At 47.3% G+C, this 17,904-nt stretch overlaps 1 protein-coding gene across 2 annotated transcripts in view; it reads right to left on the reverse strand.

Annotated features, from left to right (window-relative positions):
- Prkce (protein kinase C epsilon) overlaps window positions 1-17,904 on the reverse strand; it is a 500,560-nt gene that overhangs the window by 176,114 nt on the left and 306,542 nt on the right. For both annotated transcript variants that reach the window (XM_028892739.2, XM_028892748.2), the window contains exons 3-6: window positions 17,303-17,462; window positions 15,490-15,524; window positions 14,181-14,266; window positions 9,457-9,586 (exon numbers count right to left, since the gene is read on the reverse strand). In XM_028892739.2, the coding sequence (XP_028748572.1) occupies window positions 9,457-9,586; window positions 14,181-14,266; window positions 15,490-15,524; window positions 17,303-17,462 (411 nt within the window). The remainder of the gene's footprint in view (window positions 1-9,456; window positions 9,587-14,180; window positions 14,267-15,489; window positions 15,525-17,302; window positions 17,463-17,904) is intronic.

Here is a 17,904-nt window from a genome sequence, read left to right on the forward strand (position 1 = left end):
ACTCAGCCAACTTTCAACAGGGCCAGAGGCAAACAAACAAGCCTGATGCAGGCCAGGCCTGCCTCAAGAAGAAACATCTTATTTGAGCTTTATTGCTGGATTTTTATCAGATCCTCATTAACCTTGGGGAAACATTAAGTCCAAACCACTCTAGCCATCCCTCTGAGGCCAGAGGAGCCTGGGAGCAGTGGGGTTTGCACTCCACAGGGACCAGCTGTCTCTAAGACACTCTATCATGAAGCATTTGCTGCCTCTCCTTAGACCGAGGATATAACATCTGGTTATCAAGAAAAAATTATAAGACATAATAAAACATGCAAAATAGTTGGAAGAGATGGAACAACAGATCTAGACTCTTGACATGGCAAGGATGTTAGAATTATCAAACCAGACAACTACGACTAACAAGCTTTAAGAGAAGCTGAGGGTACAGCTCAATGATAGAGTGGTTACCTACTGACCCATGCATAGAGAGCGCTGGTTCCATCTTCGAGGGAGGGAGCTGGGGGGGGCAGTTTAAGAAGACATGACTCCTAAAGGTCTCCTCTACCTTCCAGACCAAACTGTGGCCCAAGCCTGACTGACACATGGGCCTTGGGGAGATGTTTAAAATCCAAACTATCACACAGAGTATGACAGCGCTTTATTTTACCCAACGATGCCCCCACACTGCAAAGGAAGTGACGCTGGCACTTGGCAGCTCACGGTGACAAGGGTTCGGCTCCACTACTGGTCACTGTTATGAACCTTTATTGTGCCCAATTTATACATGGAACTCTGTCATAGGGTCACTATAGGAAGAACACAGCATATATAGAGCCTAGCACTATTTGCAGTTTCCAGCATCTACGCGGGCCCTTGGTCATATCTCCTGCCATTTCCAGGAGGGATTTGGAGCGAATATACTTCCCTGTACCACAGTGCATTAACTTCAGGTACAGACATTTTTTTTTTTTTTTTTTTTTGGAACAAGGAATGCCATTGTAGTGAATCAGAGGCAGTGCACAGTGACTCAATGAGTCAGCTCACCAAGTAGATAGAAAAATCCCTAGTGTGTACGCACCTAGCAAGAGAACAGCAAAATAGAGCCAGTAAATGAAATGAAAAATATGCTCCTGATTAGGTCTGGAGACTTCAATACTCTGCTTTCAGAGAGGAGCAGGCTTGAAGACAGAATCTCATGAAGGACACAGCTGAATGCTGCAAAGACACCAAATCACCTGGATATAATCGATTCCCCTGGCTATTTCACCCAACAGAAAGACACACACTCTTCAAGCACACATGAGTGTTCAGTGTGTGTCTTTACACACTGAATGCTGGACCATAAAATGCCTTAAAGCAAACTGTTTTGGAAGATGTGACTCTGCATCCCGGCATGCAACGGACCAGCAGATGAGGTATATGTGGTTGCAGTTGGGTCCAGGAGTTCCAGCATGGGAGGCAGTGATTCAGAGACATTCATCACTATACTCCAGCTCCGGGGCTGCAAGCAAGATGCTGTATGCATAGCCAGTGAAGTCAGGAATGGTCCAGCACTGCCAGATGGACAGCAGACGTTAGGGACAGGGCTTGACCATGCCTACAATGAGTCTGAAACTAGAGTTGAAGTGGTGGCTGGAGCTCCAGGCCACTGGAGCTTGGAGCCATGGAAGTTGGGACCATTGCCCAGCTATCTACCCTGTTCCCGCTAAATCACCTGTCTCTGCACTACCACGTCAAGAACCTGAAACAGCTGTACTACAAAAATCAGGGCTTCTACCAAGAATTATCCACAATAGTCAGATGGATGAGGTCCAGGACAAGGTTGAGCATCACAACTACAACTTTAAGAATGGGAAAGCAGGCCAGAGAGATGGTTCAGCCATTAAAGGCTAGGCTCACAACTAAAATGTCAATAAGAGAGGAACTGTGTCATCAGAGCAGTACACACAAACTGCCACCTTGCTGTGGAGAAAAATGAGAGGTCCCTGACGTCTACACAGAAGCTAAAGTTCTAAGGGGTTAAAACAATCAAGAAAACACAGCACTAATAAGCAGACACTGGGTTGGACTGGGGACAATCTTGGTCAGAGCATGAGCTCTAAATCATTGGAGTTCACGTTGCAGGATGGTTAAAGTATACTTTTAAATTTTATTCCAAAAAAAATCTTTATAGTATTTATGCAATGTCTGATTTTAGACCACAGTGGAGTGGGACCAGAAGTCAGTTACAGAAAGAGAACTAGAGAATCACAAGCAACACACTTCCAACTAACGAGAAAGACTCCCAAGAGAGAATTGATTGAAGTGGAAAGTACAGCTCATTAAAATGAATGAGATGCAGCCAAAGCAGTGCTTACAGGGAAATTAATAGCACCAACTGCATATATATATTAGAAAAGAAAAAATACCCTAAAACCAGTCATCTAAGCTTTTGTTTAAGAAACTAGAAAAAAATACAAATAAAATCCAGACTAAGGAGAAGATAAAAATTAGGTGAAAATCAATTGAATTGAAAATGCAAAGTCAACTGAGAAAAAGTGGTTTCTTGTAGAAAATCCTTGAGCCTCTCTCCAGGGAGAAGGAAAGAGAGAAAGGAAAAACACAATTGTTGTTGTTGGGCTCTTTGCATTGTAGGCAAGTGCTCTGTCACTGAGCTACACCTCCAGCCCCCACAAACCTTAATACATCTGAAATGAAAACTATCAGACTGAAACACATGACCCACCAAAGCTCACACAAGAAGAACAAGCCAATAGGAATAGCACCACCACTAGTAGAGTTTAGACAGTAATCAGTTACCTTCTCAAAAGAAACTACTCGGCCCAAATGGACTCACTGGTCAAGGCTACAAAACATTGAAGAAAAACCAGATTCCAAAGTCTCTTATAGAAAAAAGAGGCAGAGGAGATCTTTCCTAACTTATCATGGAACCCTAATAGCAAAACAAGAAAAGTACAAAGCAAGATCTTCCATGCAAACACTCTCAAATACAACCAACCAAACAAACAAATAAATAACTGACAATAACCCTTGACAAAACAATAGCAAAATTAATCTAATAATGAATTACATCTAACAGATATACTTCTAATCTTCCAAATATGTATGAAAGCACCTTTGAGAGGTGCTTTCAAAGGTGGATAAACAGTCTTTGGTATATCCAGACACTCAACTACTGACTGGCCAAAGAAAAGAAAGACTTCAAACCATAGAACAACGTGGGAGAATATTAAACACGCGTTACTAAATGAAAGCGTGGAGTTCAAAGGCTGTACTGCACCACTCCAGTCGTATGGTAAAACTACAGCAGCAACAGAAGGGTTAACGGGGAAGGGGGATTGGGCAGAACGCAGAGGACGTTGATGTCCTTCTCCTGCCTCCTACGCTACCATGTTGGACGCATGTCCCCTTATGCTTGTCCAGTCTCACAGATCTCCTGATGCCCACCATCAGCCCTGATGTAAACTGTGGACTTTACATGACAATGGCATGTTGGTGTAGGCTCCCCAGTTTTAACCGATGGATCATTCTGGTGTGCAGCACTCTCCCGCGGGTTGTGCATGTGTGGGGACAGGCTCTACGAGGAACCTTTACACATCTGCCCAGGTTTGCTATGAAACTCAAACTTCCCTAACATCTAAAGTCTGTGAAGCAATTAAAAATAAAGAAACTGTTTCTAGAATGAAATCGAGCAGGTGGGGCTGGGCCTCCTGCTTGCCCAACAGTGCAAGATCGTGGGCCTGGAGTGGGCAGAGCACAGAACCTCCAGCTGAACGGGTGTCCCAGGATGAAGGCAATGTGGGGGCAAGGTGGTGGCAGAGGAAGAGGAGTGTAGGTCTGGACAAGACAGCACTAAGAAGGCCTGAGCATCCCAGGTGGATCACACAGTCCGGGCCATAACACCGCTCTGCCTGGCTTTCCACCCCTCCCGCTCAGCAACATTCACCTGTCCTGCCCTACCCAGCAACCAGACAGCATTCCCTTGACCAAAAGCAACGAACTTGTTCAGCACAGTTTAACCGCTGGCGCCCTCTGGTGTTGAAATGTCAGATCAGTCCTTCCCCAGGGTGAATTTGGGTTGCCAGGTTAGTGAACTGGAGTCTGTAAAGAAGACTATGCTTTTCTTTTGACAAAATATCCAATCACACGTCAGTCAACTCAGACAACTTGAGGAAGTGGAAGAGAAGAGGCTTTGAAAAGCCCAGTGCCTGGAACAAAGCTGCTTAGGCACGGGGACAGTGGGTGACGGAGGTATCCACCTCAGTGGGAACACCGGATCCTGGAGGCTTGGATGACACCAGGAGGTAGCAGACCAAAACGTGACTTGGATGTGCCAGCTCGGAACAAAGAAACCTGAGCTACATTCACACGAAGTGGTCTAATGAGCCATGTGCATCACACACACACACACACACACACACACACACACACACACACACATACACACACACATTGGGGGGTACTATGAGGAAATACCAGACAATGCCATAGCCCCAAATTCCTCCCGACTCGTAGCTCTGAACTGCCTGGTTACATGCATTTGTATGGCCTTCTTAGAGACGAAAATGTGCCAAAAAGAAATAGTCACTTTGCCCAGGTGGGGCTCTTATTTATTTATTTTAAAGAGACACTCTTGTTCTGTTCCTTAGCTTTCATCCCTGGTGAGCTGAGCACCTACTCTGTGCAGATGGGGTCACAGCAGCAGGGCCATCTTAGGCTAGCCTGGGATTTGGGCACATGGCGCTGCACCCTCTGTATTATGCTTTGCAATTGGGGGCCAGGCATTTTCTTTCTGTTTTCACCTTTTCCCGGGCTGATATTAAAGCTAGACTCACACTAAGAAGGGACAGGCCAGTTAACATCCTTTCAGAGCAAGCTGACCTTCTAGGGGTCAGCGCCACAGTGAGAAAGGTAACTGGGCCCTCGTGGGCTGCAAAAGCGCTTTCTGTTGGGGTGAGCTGGCTCTTGCGAGTGAGCACGAATTCACATAGAAAGGCTTGGGGGAGGCCTAAAGCAAATGTTTGAATAGCAGTCAAGTCTCAGGTGGAAGTCTAAAGACAACAGAGAGCACACTATTTTATCTACACACATTTCCTCTTAAGTCTTGCGTGAATCGTTCACAGTGAGGATGTATCTTTATATTGCCGGTGTGCATTTAATTCTAAAAACAAAAATGACAAAAGGCTATTGACAAGGGGTCCAATTGTTAAAAAAAAAACAAAGCCTGAATTTTGAAACTGAGGAGCGTGAAAGTTCTTTTATGCTTTAAATATCCAAAGTGCTTTTATATAAAAGGAAAGCAGAGGTAGGCACAGTGGCACATGCCTCTAATCCCAACACTCAGGAGCGGAGGCAGGAGGATTGCAAGTTCCAGGCTAGACTGAGCTACTACGGAGACCTTGTCTCAGAAAAAGATGGAGGAGGATGGGGAGGAGAGAGAAGGGGAGAAGGGAGAAGGACAGAGGGAGAAGGAAGGAAGGAGGCGTGATCTGTCTATCTGTGTGGCTCTGCACTGCCGTCCTCTGAGGCATGCGGCTGCATTTACTCTTTCTATTACCTTCCAAAGGCAGAAGGACAGATGGTGACCTGCATGTGGTCCCCCAACCAGGCAGCAACTAACCAGGACCATGAGGGCCTCTCCCAACCACAGCCTGCAATCTCTACAAACCATAGCTTCCCCCAAATTCTGCTAATCTCTATCATCCTTCTGCAGGCGCCCTGTGCCTTAATCCAGGCAAACAGCCTGGGACCACAGCAGTTACCAAGATGGATCTCAGAGAGAGACGCTGTGGCCAGGGAAGAATCTCAAAGCCAGGCCTTCCCAAAGTACACACTCCTCTTGCCTCGGCGCACAGCGGTGATATAGTGAGAGGACCCTTAAAGGCATGATGAAGCACAGGGCTTCGGCAGAGCCCTATGGGCCAGACTGCAACCTGTGAAGGAGATCTGGCTTCCCCAGTAAACCGTCTCTTGGCATCTTCTGACTTCAGGGTGGCTGTACTGAAGTGGGGATACTTAGGCAGAAGGGGATTGGGGAATGGAAGGGTTTAGGTGGCCTAAAGATGAGTGGCACACATCAGGTGACACACAAGTAGTCACCTGAACCTCAGTGGCCCATTCCTAGGCTGCTGCTGATGGCTGCTGTGCTCTATGGAGCAAGAGTGAGAGCCAAGGGCCTCAGACTGTGCTCAGCCTGGAGTGGTAAGCCAAAAAAGGAACGAACCCTTCCATTTGCCTGCTTAGAGTCAGCATTTTCCTGTCCTCACTTGAGGGGCTCAAGTGCCCAGTAGTTGTGTGAGCCTGGTCCCTCTGTGGTAAAGGCAGGGAAAAGACAGTCCAAAGGCCAGAGGCCAACCCCTGACAGGTTCCTGGCTGTAAGCCCTGGTGTTCACGCCCCCAAATCAGTTCTCCGCTCCTCTGTCATTCAACAGAAGCCCAGTTACATAGGACATAACATTCCCTTCACGGTTCGACCACACGCAACATAGACAATGGTGATCCTGGAAGGCGACGTCACTTAGGTGCATTATAACCATCTCAGTTGGCCAGCATGTGCAGGGATGCTCGCACAGCAGCGATACGGCCTCTTAATAGCATTCTTAGCCAAATCCCTGCCACTTAAGTGATGCAAGATGTAACTGTACTCTCCTCCCAGCCCAAATGGACAAAGGGATGGTCCCTGAAAGAGCAAATGGACAATGCTTGCACTCATGTGGCTCAGACAGTCTCAAGTTACAGGCGCAGTGTGACCAGGACAATGGCATGGGTCTGTCTGTTTAGACACGTTCTTTTTTGTTTTGTTTTGTTTTTTGTTTTTTCGAGACAGAGTCTCTCTGTGTAGCTTTGCGCCTTTCCTGGGACTCACTTGGTAGCCCAGGCTGGCCTCGAACTCACAGAGATCCGCCTGCCTCTGCCTCTGGAGTGCTGGGATTAAAGGCGTGCGCCACCACCGCCCGGCTAGACACATTCTTAACAACCCTGTTTTACTGAAAACACTGGAACCTGTTCCCAAGAATGGGAATGGCACCAGAGCTGAGTCTACAGAGCTGCAGATGGACCATATGTAGCAGAGGAGCTGAGCTCTAGCCTAGGATAGCCCACCAGCATGCCTACAATAGTGAAAACCTGGCAGAGCCTGCTGAGAAGAAGAGCAGGGCAAAGGCATGACTAGAGCAAGAAGCAGGACCAGGCTGTTGTGGAATATTAGCTTAACTATGTAAAGATGTGTTGCATTTGCTTACAGACTATTTGCTTAACTATGTAAAGATGTGTTGCATTTGCTTACGGACTATTTGTTTAACTATGTAAAGATGTGCTACATTTGTTTACGGACTATTTGCTTAACTATGTAAAGATGTGTTGCATTTGCTTACGGACTATTTGTTTAACTATGTAAAGATGTGTTGCACTTGTTTACGAACTATTTGTTTAACTATGTAAAGATGTGTTGCATTTGTTTACCTTGCCTGCCTAAGGCATCTGATTGGACTAATAAAAAGCTAAACATCCAATAGCTAGGCAGGCAGTATAGGTGGGGCTTCTGGGCAGAAAGAAGTAGGAGGAGGAATCTAAGCTCAACAGAGGCAGAGGGAGACAGAGGGAGAGAGGGAGAGCCAAGGGCCAGCCAGACAGACACGGAGGAAATAGGAAAGCAGGACATACAGAATGAGAGAAAGGTAAAAAGCCCGAGGCAAAATGCAGATGAAGAGAAACAGGTTAAATTGAGTGATAAGAGCTAAAGGCTGAGCTTTCATAACTAATAATAAGTCTCTGTGTCTTTATTTGGGAGCTGGTTGGCGACCCAAAGAAAATTCCAACTACACCAGGCCCCACGGGGCCCACATGGGTCACTGGCTTTACTGAAAGTCTGCTCTCTTTTCTGTCTCCTCAGTCTCTCAGTGGGTGTGAACCATTCTGAAAACACTGGCCCTGTGCTCTCCCTTTGGCCCATCGCACTTGAGGTACCAATCCACTGTCCCTCCTGTGGTGGGCAAGAGCCTTCTCGTTAGGAGCTCATGTTTCATGTCTGACCTCAGATACAATCTTGAGGACGTTCATTTTCATTCTCCCAGCTTTCTCCTAGTGCAGGGGGCTATGTGTGTCTCCCTCCATTTTTTGCTACTTTCCCTCCAATCCCTGCGGTCCTTCCTTCCTGTTGCCTTTGCAGGCTTCTGCTAGAATCCACCACCCCAGGCCCTGAAAGGTCCATCCTTGACTCCTCTCCTCACACCTGAGGTCCTTAGCCAGAGGATGGCATCAACTCTATAGCTACTCCTACTGATCACCGGAAATGCTAAGCCAACCCCCATCCACTCACTGGGTTTCAACAAGAATGGCCAGCAATGAGGTAGCTCCACGTTCCAGGGCCCTGCTTCTCAAGGACAACCCAGGCCCAGCTCAAATTGATCCTTTTGCCCCCAGCCCTGACCCCTCTCCCATAGCTCCCATTCTAGAGACTGTTCCATTATTCTCCCAGCTGTTCTAGTCACGCTAGACAACCAATTAGTCCTTCATGTCTTGTTCTTCTCTTCTTTATTTCTACTGCAACCATGATTTACAATGTCCATAATGTCTCAGTGAAATCCCTTCAATGATCAGTGTGTCCATACTATATTTCTTTATACTCTTTTTAAAAAAAAATGGTTATTATTTAATAATATAATCAAGACAAAAATAAAACATAATTTAAAAATATGAAAATGGCTTGCTTTGTTCATGGTTGCTTAGCACTGTGGGGACACCAGACCATATAAAACTAGACTTTGAATATGTTCCCACTTCTCACACTCATGTGTTATCACTGGGGCCACCCAGCACACTCAATGGAACAGAGGGTTTTCAGTTGGCATGGCAGGAACAGAGAGAGGAATCTGAGATGCAAAGGTCAAGGGTCCAGTGCTGTTAATAAGCTGTGGGCTGTGTACAGGTTACTTCACTTCTGAGCCTTGGTTTCTGCCATGCAGATGTGGCCATCTATGTACAACCCATAGACGATCAGTCAGGCATCTTAGGTGACAATGACCTAGCATGATTTTCTCTAAGTCAGTCATCTTAGGTGACAATGACCTAGCATGATTTTCTCTTAAGAGTCAACTCGGAACAAAGGCTGGAGAGAGAAAACCAATTTATACCGGTTCCTTCAAGAATCCAACTCTAACAATATGCCCTCCATTCTGGTCCACTGCCTCTTTTCTTTAAATCTTCCATTTTGTTTTTCCCAGGTTGCTAGCCACTTCACGAGGCCCAGCCACATCTCCCTTGTCGTGTTTCCTCCACACTCATGGCCCCTCTCTTCAATGAGAGGTCTTAAAGTGGACACAGCCAGGGGACAATGGTTTATCAAGGGTTAACGCTACAGCCAAATCTGGAACCCGCCTTAGAAAGTAATGCTATATGGACACAATGTTTCTACAAAAAGGAAAGTAAAGGGGCCACATGGGTACTGGGCTGCGGGGTCAGGAAGAGACTCACCTTTACACTGCAGGCCCTGCCGCAAGAGGCCCCAGAGCAGGGACCCACAGTGGTCACAGAACGTGGGGACCTTGTAGTTGTGGATCCCGAACTTGTGGGGCATGTTGACACTGAACCGCTGAGAGCCCACCTGCAGGGATAGGAAGACACAGCATCAGCACCCAGGAAGACACAGACAGCATCAGCACTCAGGAAGACACAGCATCAGCATCCTTGAAGACACAGCATCAGCACCAAGAAGACACAGCATCAGCACGCAGCTCCTCAAGGAAGCTCGCTGCTGCTCCCTGGATTCCTAGATGGATTCTTAGAGAATCCCATTCTCTGAAGGCACATGTCATTGCAGGCCCCTGAAGGGAACCTCTCCTCCAGCCCAGCTTTCACTTTCAAAGTTGTCCTAATTCACAGGTGAGAGGAGACTGCTTCCCATGCACACCCCTCCAAGACGCCCGCCTTCTACACAACTACAACACACATTTTGCAGTGAGCACCTCACAATGAAGTCACTCACAAGATGTCACTGTGTGCTGTCATCACTGCTTTGTGCACAGAGGTCTAGCTGGGGAGAGAGAAGCTTCCAGTAGCTGAGCATCCCATTAGGTAACTCATGACTGCAGCACTGTATGGAAGATGTAGATGCCTGATAGAGTGGTGGCCACAGGTGGGCACCATTGCTTTCAACTCTGCCACCACTGTATGGAGTGGGCCATGTTTCCTCAGCTTCACTGACTAAGAAATGAAAGCAGTGTGGGATTCAGAAACATGCCTAGAAGTCCAACAGATGCAAAGACAGGCTTCTGTCCCCACAGCTCGGGGCTCTAATCTACCCGGCTGCTACTTGGCCATTAGTGAGAGGGGAAGGTCAGGATAGACAGAGAGAATGTGGGCAGAAACTGAGGTGTCGGGTATGTGGGTTGAGCTCCACCAACAAGCCTCTACTGAGGCCTCACTCAGGTTTCCCTGGGACCTCATTCTCTCTGCCCCACCTGTCGTAGGAGGGAGGGGTCAGTGAAATAATGGAGGAGAAGAGATGGGGACATGAAGGGTTCTACACAGCCAAGAGTCACCATCGGCATAGTCTACTTTCCTGGGTCTTCTCAGAACCTTCTAGAGCTACTCCTTGCCTGCCTGGGGAAGCAGCCACATGAACTAGCCCTCCCCAGACAGAGCAGGAAACCATGAGAAGGAAGGTGCTGCTCCGACTCTAAGAATCAGGGAGGGAACAGTGTGTAGTGTACCTTGGATCATTGGCTGAATGTGGAGTGGACAGGTCCCCTTGGAGGACTCAGGAGTAATGACAGCTGGGTACAGACACCGATTAGGGTGTGAATAGCAAGCCATGCCTGTGGAGTTCACTGTTACTCAACTCCCAGAATTGGTCAGTCCTCCCACGGAGCCAGAATGCTACTAATATGTCCTTCATACATGGGCCATCCATTAGTCCTGTCAGAGTACAAGTTCTCTAGGTTTATTGAGAACAACTGTGCCCATTCACCTTACATTTATCAGAGTGTCATGTGTCAACCAGATACTTCCCTTTCTGACTCCTAAGGATGGATGAGGTCACTGTGCCCACTCTGTCCCTACAGTTCTGAAAATACGGTGGACACATAATGAGAAGAGAAGCAACCCATCAGGAATAACTGAATAAAGATATGAATGACTGGCTGGAGAGATGGCTCAGAGGTTAAGAGCACTGACTGTTTTTTCAGAGGTTCTGAGTTCAAGCCCCAGCAACCACATGGCAGCTCATAGCCATCTGTAATGACATCTGGTGCCCTCTTCTGGCATCCAGGCAGACAGAACACTGTATACATACTAAATAAATAAATCTTTAAAAAAAAAAAAAGATATGAATGACAGACTAAGGCGAAGAGGTAGGGAAGCTGGGCCCAGGTGATCAGGAGGCCATTATGGGCTTGGAGACAGCTGTAGGAATCTCAGTTGGGATTAACAAAGACTCCAAGGTACAGAGAACAGTGAGAAGATGATCAGAGACACATGCAAGATCACACCAGAAGAGAAAACACAAAGACCACACACACAGACACACACCCACACAGAGACAGAGACAGACAGACAGACAGACAGACAGACAGACACACACACACACACACACACACACACACACACACACACTCCTCTGTGGAGTACACATGAGCAGGATTCTCAGAGAAAACAGAGGAGGAACAGAGCAGAGAGAGAATTGGAAGCTTAAAGGAAATGAAAGGAAGGTTAACACAAAGACAGGGTATTCTTGTTCACCACAACAAGGGACATGCAGACTGTTAGACATGAGACAAGCAGGTGCTTGTGGTGGGAAAGAAAAGGTCCAAGAAGCCCATCATCAGAGCCGTTTGTTCTTGTTTGAGATGGAGTCTTCCTATGTGGCCCAAGCTGGCTTCAAGCTTGCTATTAACATAGAGCGCTTGTTAGTCAAGGACACTGGAACTGCAGCGTTTGGGGCTGCAAGTGTGTGTGGTGAGCATGCAGATGTGTGCATGCACATTCATTACACTAAAGACAGAGACTCAGAGGGATGGACTCAAAGTCTAGTCACCCAACAAAAAGGTACTCAATGACCCCAAGAGGATGTTGGCCTCAAGATGCACGAGAGAGTGATGGGGATACCAGGATGGGCAATCCACTCCACCATACTAAGAAACCCCATTCTTGGGACTCTGGCCATTCGTCTCTGAGGACATAGGCCACATTTAAGAGCATGCCTCATTGGAGACATCACTACTCAATCTGTCAGAAAAGATAGAAGGAAGCTTCAGGTCCCAGATTACAGGGGAAGTGTGTGCTTCCAATTTCAGCTCGCTACTCTGCAAAGCCCAGAGTCTTATGGGACAATTCCCTTCCAGGAAGTGAGGGAAAGCTTCAGAAACCTGAGGTTCCCAGATTATGAGACCTGTGAGAACCATGAAGTCTGGGTTTATGTGCTCTTTGCTTCCACTGGATGGGACACAATGCCTGCCACACAGGAAGTGCCCAGTAAATAGTGAATGGAATGTCCTCAGGAAGGAAGTCGAGCAGAAAATGTACTATCTCCCTCTCCATTATCTTGTGAAAGTAAGGGCAGTAACAATGTCCTGTAGGTTATTATCCTAGGTCAAGGGTCAGGAGAGCCAGCTGCTGGGTTGGACTTTATTTTTCCTTCCTTAGAACAGGGTCTCACATATCTCAGGCTGGCCTTCAACTCTCCATGCAGCCAAGAACGACCCTGAACTTCTGTCCTCCTGACTGCCTCTTCCTAGTGCTGGGATTACCGGTGCGCAGCATTGTTTGGTAGATGTGATGCCGGGATTGAACCTGGGGCCTTCTGCATGCTAGATCAACACCCCATCAACTAAGCTATAGTCCAGGCCCTGGTCCCCGGTTTGTCATATTCAATTAGGACAGCAGACCTCCTTCAAACAGCTGCGGGGGAATTGGTCTCAGTTTATCCTCAGGAGATGCTTTCAGAGGCAAGCCCAAAAGCAAGAGCAGACACAGAGGTGAGAAGTGTCCCCGATGCGGAACTCCTCCTTCGGTGGACAATTTTTAGGAAGTGGGTAGAAGGACTCTGTAAGTCACTTTGGGGAACTCAGATTATAAGATTACTTCATTCTAAACTGAAGTACCCAGGCCTCCTGGGGTTCCTCCGGCCTGATTCTAGTGACTCGTGGTTATGCAGTAGTTCTTACACCTGGAATTGAAAGCATACCTTTGAAAGTCACTGTCCAGACACGGACCACCTCTGTTCTTACCACCACACCTGCCATCTCCCGCAGAAAGGTTTTCGAGCCTAGCAGTGGTACCACTATCCCGGCTCTTAGAGGCAAACTGGCTCCCTTGTGGAATTTCACATCCCCATAGCACTAGGGAAAGCGCCAGTCTGACGCTGATTTCTAAGCTTAAGAGACAGGGAGCCAAGGCTCAAACTCTAAGACAGACCACCTGGGTTAGAACACGGCTCTTTCTCATAGTGGCTAAGTGTCTTGGCTAGGTTTTATGGCCACTTTGGTGCTGCTAGTCTCTCTGTACTAAGATGAAGACTTCCTTGAAGTTGCTATGGGGTTAAATAATGTATGTTAAAGTGCTTCTGAGTGAGGGCGTGGTAGGGACGCAGTGGCATTATTCCAATCTCTCTCCTAAGTACTTCTTGGGCTGTTCATTCCACTCTGTTTCTGATTGATTACCTCCTTAAGGTACATCTCCTACTATGTGTTGTGTCTCTTTGTTTATTACCTGCACATGGACACATCACTGTGCCATTTCTGTGTCCCAATGACGTAATGAAACAAGACTCCATATTTCAAAGCCAGGAATAGTAGCATATGCCTTTAACCCCAGCATTCTGGAGGCAGAGGCAGGCAGATTTCTGTGAGTTCGAGACCAGCCTAGTCTACATAGTGAGCTTCAGGGCAGCCAGAGCTACATAGTAAGACCCTGTCTTGAAAATATATAATGAATAAATATAAGTAAATTTCCACGTTTCCCTCATGATCTTAGGCTCTGGGCTCCTACTTCACTATGGTAAAATTGACTTAGAGTTGTGTTTATTCAATAGATGATGTTTCAAGCCGGCAGGCAGTGGCCACCCTTCAGTTTTGCTCAGTACAATGAAGATGACTGCAGGATCTCACAGTGATAAGGTTTCCTTGGGACCACATCAAGGGCAGAGAAGGGAGAGGCTGGTAAGGAAGAAAGTGCAGAATCCCAGTGTTGTAAATATTTACCTCGTCAGGGATTTCCTGTTTCTTTAGCCCGGCACACTTCGTAATAATGAGCTCATGACATCGCTTGTGGACGACGCAAGTGCAAACTGCAAACGACAAAGACAGGGGAAGCCTGAGTGAGGAAGCAGGACTGCACCCGAGATTTAATCAGGTCCCGGTGGAGACAATGTCCTAATCTAATCTAACCCTCTCGTCAAGCCTATAATACAGGGTTTCAAAACACTCCCCAACAGGACCACGGGGCTTCCTCAATGCCCCAAAGAAGGAATGGAAGCAATGTTCAAAGGGTGTTGGGAGCTTAGAGAAGGCTGCTCAGCTTTCCAGCTGTCATCCGCCAAGATCAGGGACCACCCTTCTGCCCAGCTCTCCACGGAGCCCTCTCTATTAGAGGTTCTGTACTGACCCCCATTTTCAACTCAGGACCAAGTCACAATGACTATTTATTTGGGGTCAGGACTGGAGCATATCATACAGGAGTTCTTGGGCTTAAAAAATGTCTGCTTTATGATCACCAAGTGCCAAACTTAAAAATTTCCATCTAATTTAGTAAGTCCACAAAACGTGGCCCATAGTTCTAACTGCAAGGTCATGGGGCGGTGTTAAGGAGGTAACGGGTCATCAGTAGTTAAGGGGGTAACTGTCTGCACACATACTGTCCCAAATCATAGCAACCATTAGCAGAACCACCCCCAAGGTCTGCTTGAAGTTAGCCTCTTAAGGGAGACAGCATAGCCTCCCAGCTCTTACTAGAGGGAACTCTCGAAATGACCACGTTTCACCTCCGTCTACCAGTACAACCTGACACTGCGTTTGTAGCCAATTAACTAGAGAAACGCAATTGTCAACACCTCAAGTGAGCTGTAAGGGTTTAATAATGACTCCAGAGTCGAAATCACACAAAGAGAATGAGGAAGAGCCACACAGGGCTAGTAACAAGCCAGGCAGAGAGTGCCTTTGGAGAGCCTGAGAAGGGGGAACAGGGAGAACACTTAGACCCAAGCAAGACAGCAGACTCTAGTGAGCCTCTAATTGAAGTGTTACATCTACTAGAAAAAAAAAAAATCAAAGCACTATCATCTTCTCCTACTGCAGCCAAAATGCTGGGGGGCGGGTACTCACTGGGGTGCCAGGAGATGGGCAGTGCTTCTGTGGTACATATCATACATGTATGTAGGAGTGATGGCCGGGCACTGACAAAGTAGAGGGGTCACACTTGTTGGAGAGGGCGAACAATTGGAACCTTCCAGAAGGGGTTAGAATCTTACTCTAACCACAGGTTCCAAAGGTAAGTTCATCAAATGCCACTTACCTTGACATTGGTATCCCTGTTTTCCTATGACACCCCTGAAAGGAAGAAGATGGAATTTTACTAGGTCAGAGAATAAACAGATAAAGCCACCTAATTCTGGGTACTATCCATGTGGTACTGAGTCCTGTGGAGTCTGTTGAGCAGTGTGATTTCAACGTCACTTGGAAGGTTAAAAATGCCTTCCAGAAGGCCACAGGGACAGCCTCACTTGTGGGGCAGGGACAAGGCCTGCCTGCAATGGGATTTGGTTTCTTGTACAAACACTCATACCAGTGGAGGTAGCAGTGTTCTAGAAATCTACAAATGAGCCTGCTTGCTCTGGATAGAAGCCAGTCAATTACAACATTTCCCTCCTTGCGGGCATGCCCAGAGAGGGCTCTGTGATGGTAGATAAGGCCTGCCATTGACTGGCATACACTCTGGGCATCCCAAAGCCTGTCAAGAATTATGGGCAGTCTACAGTTAGGACTGAGGACTCCAAATGGTTCAATTAGTCATTAGTCAGAGGTTCCTTCCACAGCCACAGCAAGGTTCCCCTGGCAAGGTTAGTTAGCCTGGAAACAGTCAAACCCAGCCAGCCATGTCCCTGTCCTCAGTGTACCTTGAACTCACAGGTGTGCTGGCTAGGTTCACACTGAGACTCCTGCTTGGATATATGGACATGTTACAGAGTGTCCTACAGTCCTCAGGCCTGAAGAAGGAGCCACAAGTCATCTGGGCCATTCCCAGGAAATAGAGCTTGGGGTGTTCCCAACAGGCCAAGAGGACGATTCAGCCAGTAAGACCAGCCCCTCACCTCACAACCCAGACAGGAACGACAGAGCTGAGACACGGCAAGAGGCCATCTGGGGAGGACAACTGCTTCTGCTTCAGGTGGGTTTGTCTAAGCTACGTCACTGCAAGTGGCCCTGCCAACCTTAGTGACTTGCTTTATGACGAAGAGTAACCCCAACGCCTTCTAGAACCCAACAGTCCCTCCGAAGCCCGATGCAGATGTGCATATAGGAACTTGGCCCCATTGCCTCTCCTCGCTGCATCCAAGTGCACTGATTTCTATTCCAGCTTCAAAGACCTCAGAGAATATGCCAGAAAGTCTGCTTTTTCTTATTCTTTAAGATGCACAGTAAAATTCATTTTTTAAAATCAGAATCTAACTCCTGTGAAACACTTAAATCTCATATCCTTATGCCAGCTGCTTTATTAAGGAAACCGTTACCATTATTGTCAAATTCTTCAAGGCTGATGATGTCAGCTTCACACTGGGATGAGACTCCAGGAAAGCAATCAATACTCTTTCCTTGCTGAGCTCTGTCTTTTAAACTTTAAAATCAGAGTCCTTAAAAAAGATGGCAAAATTACTATAGATGGAGCCCTAAGACTAATAATATACAGTACACTTGGACTTTTATTAGAGGGATTTCTCCTTTGTTTCAAATTGAAATACAATGCTTCTGTCTGGAAGAACATTACTTCATTCATTATTTGCTTTCATGGGAAAAATCTCTCTCCTCTCTCCCTCTTCTCTCTCCTTTCTTTCCTCTCTCTCCTCTACCCCTTCTCCCCCTTCTCTGGTCACACTGTGTAGCTCTCCATGACCTGGAACTGCTAATGTAGACCAGGCTGGTCCAGAGTTCATAAATCCACCTGTTTCTGCTTCTCGAGTGCTGGGATCAAAGCCGTGCACCACCATGCCCAGAAAACCTCTTTCATTCACATCAGCACTTTTGATTGAGGTTTATCTTCTCCCATCCCATGCCTAATCCTTCTCACCACAGAGAAGCTATAATCAGGGGTTTCGGATCGAGGAACTTACCAGATGAAATCTCGGCAGTGGGAGCAGTAGGTGGGCTGCCGAAGGTAGGTGGCCATGAACTTGTGGCCATTGACCTGGTGGACCCTGCGTCTGACAGCCCCTTGCCGCTTCCTTGGCCGCATACGCTCCCTGAACACTCGTTCTTCATTGTCCTTAGGGGCTGCAGAAAGACACAAGCAGAAAGGAGACCATGTGGGTTAGTGCATCTCAACACCGACCTTTGGGTAGGGGTGAGTTGGGTGAGAGGCAGAGGGGCTGAGGGTTCTGAGGCGTTTCAGTGCTCGGCTGGAAGAAGTGAACATCCTGGGGTGGGGTGGGGACAGATCTGTACATCTTCTCATGTCTGCCTGCATCCTCAGAGTCCGTCCCAATCCAGACTCTTCTCCCAGCTGTCCCATTCCTTGATGCCCTCTTTGCCTAACCTACGAGTTTTGAGGATCAAGGGGGTCAAAGTGTTTCACGTTCAAATCTTAGCAAACTTTCAGGTGGTTGTGAACTTGGACAGATAAGAGTCAGATCTACTGCCATGGTTCTCTGCAGGCACCTCTTTCAATAAATGGGGGCCACACGGCTGAGCACATGGAAGGCTGGTGCTGGGAAGC

This window comes from Peromyscus leucopus, chromosome 22 (assembly GCF_004664715.2).
Source record: "Peromyscus leucopus breed LL Stock chromosome 22, UCI_PerLeu_2.1, whole genome shotgun sequence".
Classification (NCBI taxonomy): domain Eukaryota; kingdom Metazoa; phylum Chordata; class Mammalia; order Rodentia; family Cricetidae; genus Peromyscus; species Peromyscus leucopus.